General features: G+C 38.1%; 1 protein-coding gene across 1 annotated transcript in view; it reads left to right on the top strand.

The window, feature by feature from the left end:
* The window catches only part of LOC118340157 (muscarinic acetylcholine receptor M4-like), a 12282-nt gene extending 8195 nt beyond the window's left edge, over positions 1–4087 (top strand). Inside the window, exons 5-6 of the mRNA XM_035678029.1 lie at positions 768–1037; positions 3842–4087. Coding sequence (XP_035533922.1) covers positions 768–1037; positions 3842–4087 — 516 coding nt within the window. The remainder of the gene's footprint in view (positions 1–767; positions 1038–3841) is intronic.
* Positions 4088–4327: the final 240 nt, after the last annotated feature.

Here is a 4327-nt window from a genome sequence, read left to right as displayed (position 1 = left end):
CAGGCAGGCAGGCAGGCAGGCAGACAGACAGACAGACAGACAGACAGACAGACAGACAGACAGGCAGGCAGGCAGACAGACAGACAGACGACGTTTTCAATTCAATTCAATTTTATTTGTATAGTGCCATTATTATTATTAACCATTAAGTTATCTCAGGACACTTTTCATATAGAGCAGGTCTTACAAAATTATTGATGGAGACCCAAAAATTCCAACAAACATATCACATGTTCATCTGTCTTTTCTCAAACACGTTTACACCACAGGGACTTAAACTGAGTTTCTACATAAGTAGACAAAAGTCGACTGTTAGTTTGGTGAGAAGGGAGGGTGGACAGACATAATCATATAATATCACAGCAGAGACATGTAGGTTGCACAATGCCAAAATATTTGTATGCATTGATTTCATATTGAGATTTGTTTTTTGATTTTATTCTGTACTTTCATTTTGTTTTGTGGGTCATCCGTTTGTTCTTTAGCTATAGAGAATATTTGACACACAATTTATGCATACTGACATACTTCAGGTTTGTCTTGACTTAATGTTTTGAGAGCAGCAATAGCGTTTCAGTCAATGTGCCCAAGCAACTGAGAAAATTTTTTACTAGAAGCTTTAGTACTCTTTCTAGTTTTTTTGTTACAAAATAATTGTTTTCATTGAATTTAAGAAAGAATCCTGACTTCATGCACCATCATGCACCCTTCAACAGGTCACACTGGCTTTAAAAGTTTCTAACAAAACTCTCTTGGGTCTTTCACAGGCTGCAACAAATCCCAACTCCATTGCCATGGCAACAGCCAATCCTGCAGAGCCCAAGATGAACTCCACTTCGAAGTGGTCCAAAATAAAGATTGTAACAAAGCAGACCGGGGACGAATGCATCACAGCTATAGAGATTGTCCCTCCTGTAGAGGGAGCCGAGAGGCATTCAATCCCAATCAGCCGTCCAAGGACTGTGGCGAGAAAGTTTGCAAGCATTGCTAGAAGTCAAGTGAAGAGGAAAAGACAGATGGCTGCGAGAGAAAAGAAAGTATGTTAATGTTACACTGCACAGACATAAATGGATACATAGTGTGCTGATGGACCGATATACATTACATAAAGTGGCTGTTTTTGATTGGCAGTGGATGAACACAAAGGCATAAATGAGTGTTTGTAAGGAGAGTAAAATTATGTCTTTCTACTTGAAATTATTTTGATTTTCTAAATGTTTATTGTTTGCATTGCATTTTTTGGTGTGAATTTAATTAAAGGGATAGTTTGGGCGTGGTTGTATAAGTTACTTGTCCATAGTGTATTACCTGCAGTTAGACGGAGATCAGTTTAAGTGCTAAAGTTAAGTTAAGGGCTAAAATAAGTTTTAAAAAATTAAAAAATTAAAAAAAACCTGACCTATTCCTTGAACTGGTTTGCTTGGTCAAAATAACATGGTAATTATATAAATATAGGCTGTGTCCCTTTTCAGTGTCCCTTAAATGTGTGAAAAAGCACAGTCTAAAGAATAGGTAATAAAAGCAAATATCCCCCTGATCATTCAGACACAGAAGAAAGAAATATAATTTATCATTACAAAAAACAAAGCTAACACTATTGTTTTTACATGGCAGCATGTTGCTGGTGTACAGGTGGGACTACCTAGTCCACCAGTGTAAATGGTATACCATTCTATAGAGCAGCTGTTGTGGAGCTGCTTTTGTGTGGCAGTCACTTCACTTAATTATCGTTCAGCATGACAGATGGCATTTGAAAATGTTCCTCTGAGCTTTTAAAATGACACAGCATGTATCTTACCATAGTGTTCTAATTTTGTCTAGCACTCTTCAAAATCACCACAGGTCACAGTTGAAATTCAAAACATCAGCAGTGAGGGATATGGGATATGGGTGGTTTGTATATAAAACATCAGAAATGCATTAACAACATCCTAGACCATTCTGATAGCAGCAATCAGCATTCATTTAAAATGTCATGAATTAATTAGAAATTAGAAATCTAATACGTTATGTATGCTACAAATGTCCAGTTTTCCGAGACAGCAACATGCAGTGGAAATTATTATGTTACATCACTATAAATATACTGACTGACCAGGGCCCTCTTTCCAATTACCAATTAAAGAGCATTTCCAAGTGCCAGCACATACAAACACAGACTGTTTGTAGCACTGAATTTGGCATATTTAAATTATATGATGAAATTATCTATGTAAATGATAAGGCATAAATTTAGGAGAAAAAAAAAAGAAAAAAAAGGAGAAGACTAAGGGTGGGAATGGAATGGCGGAAGGGGAAAAACCACTGCAAAGACGGGACGAGAAAAAAGAGAGGGAGGGAAATATTGCTGAAAGGTGAGTGACAGAGGTTACAGGGAGCTGGAGAAGAGAAGTTGACGACCCAGAATTTAGTTGAAGGTTCTTTCTAAAGGAAGAGAATCTGCAGGAGATGAGCAATCATTTAGTTCTGCAAATCAATGCCAGTCATATCCTATTGGTACATTTAGACTGCAGAGCAAAATCTAAACCAGGATTCTTAAACCTGCCCAGCTTCCCCTAGATACGAACATACACACACTGAGTGAAACATGGTTTCCCAAACATAGGGGAAATAATTTCAGTGGTGGAATAGGTGGAGTGTGTGATGTGAGCAGAGAAGATAAAGAAGATAAGATAAAAGTTGAGGGAGAAGGAAATGCAGGAAAAAAAACAACTGAATTGAGGTATGAATTGATGTAGTAATATATTAAAATGACAGTACTAATCAGTGTAAACAATACTGCTACATGCAAGGCTGGGGAGGTAGCCTTACTGGAAAAATGAATGAAAACACTTCACTTCAAAAACTTAACTTCAAAGATTCTTATTTGAAAAAATCAATATTATATTATATTTCTGCCAATTGATCCTCCTAAATGTTTCACAATGGACCTTTCTCTATAAACTGCATGATGGTAGGCTTTGTGGCTCAGTGGTTAGGTTGGGTTCAAATTAGGGATATAATGATATATATTGTATGACAATAGAAAAACATCTAATGTTTCATATTTTGCTCTATTGTTTATTTCATTGCATTATAAATTACACTCTGGAGTTCATATGAGAAAAAGATGTGCTATGAAGGGGTTGATGAGGCAGAGTTTCGATGCAAAGTTAATGGGCCGATGGAAATCAGAAAACATGTATGTTAATTCTCTAGTCAGTGTTCCACAGGCTCAGATCTGGAGTTGGTCCCCGGGTTTCGCAAAGTGTCTGCCCACTGCTCCTAGTACTTACTATAGGTCAAATGCAGAGAATGAATATCTCAACAGGGATTAATAAAAGATAACTCAATACAAGGTGGATAGCAGAAGGATGTGGTGTACAGTTACACAGTGTTACACCCTGCTGTCGCCCAATCAAAATACAGAACACTGATGTTGTTAGGTGGCAGTAACCAGTTACTGAAAGCACCTTTAAACTTAAGAAGGTCTGTAAAATAGATTACTCCATCTTTTCAGTCTTTAAAAGCTTTTGGGAAACGGGGCAGGTGGGCTTCTATGTCAACGTAAGAGTAGTAAAATTTGTTTTTCAGTTTAATTTAGACAGTATGAGTAACTATTTGCAATCAATCTTCACTTACAGCTACAGTATTTTGCACAACAGCAGACACAGTGTTCACTCTTTTGGATTAACTATGTCAAACAAGTTTTAATTCTCAGCAAATAGATTTTCATACCACGGTGACATGAGAGAAAAGGCAATGGCTGCCTTAAGAGATTATCAGTGTTTTGATTTTCCTTTGTTCTGTTCGCTCTTGTTCAGTGCACTCTTCTTGTCTCTTTTCTCCCCACTCTTTATAGGTGACCAAAACTATCTTCGCCATCCTGCTGGCTTTCATCATCACATGGACACCGTATAATGTCATGGTGTTGATCTCAACCTTCTGCCAATCCTGTGTCCCTGACACTGTGTGGGCTATTGGCTACTGGCTGTGTTATGTCAACTCGACTATCAACCCAGCTTGTTACGCACTGTGCAACGCCACATTCAAAAAGACATTCAAGAACCTGCTGCTGTGCCAGTATAAAAATATAGGTACAAGATGAGATGGAAGGAGAAGACTAAGGGTGGGATGAATGGGGAAGGGGAAAACCACTGCAAGACCGGGGGACAGAGGAAAAGAGAGAGGGAATATTGTTGAAAGGTGAGTGACAGAGGGTTACAGGAGCTGGAGAAGAGAAGTGGACGACAGAATTTAGTTGAAGGGTTCTTTCTAAAGAGAAGAGACATCTGCAGGAGATGAGCAATCATAGTTCTGCAAATCAATGCCAGTCATATCTATTGGT

This window comes from Morone saxatilis, unplaced genomic scaffold, assembly GCF_004916995.1.
Source record: "Morone saxatilis isolate NCDOM2014 unplaced genomic scaffold, NCSU_SB_2.0 Contig6, whole genome shotgun sequence".
In the NCBI taxonomy this organism is placed as follows: Eukaryota; Metazoa; Chordata; class Actinopteri; family Moronidae; genus Morone; species Morone saxatilis.
The sequence above is the reverse complement of the archived record's forward strand: the minus strand, read 5'-3'. Positions and strand labels throughout refer to the sequence as shown.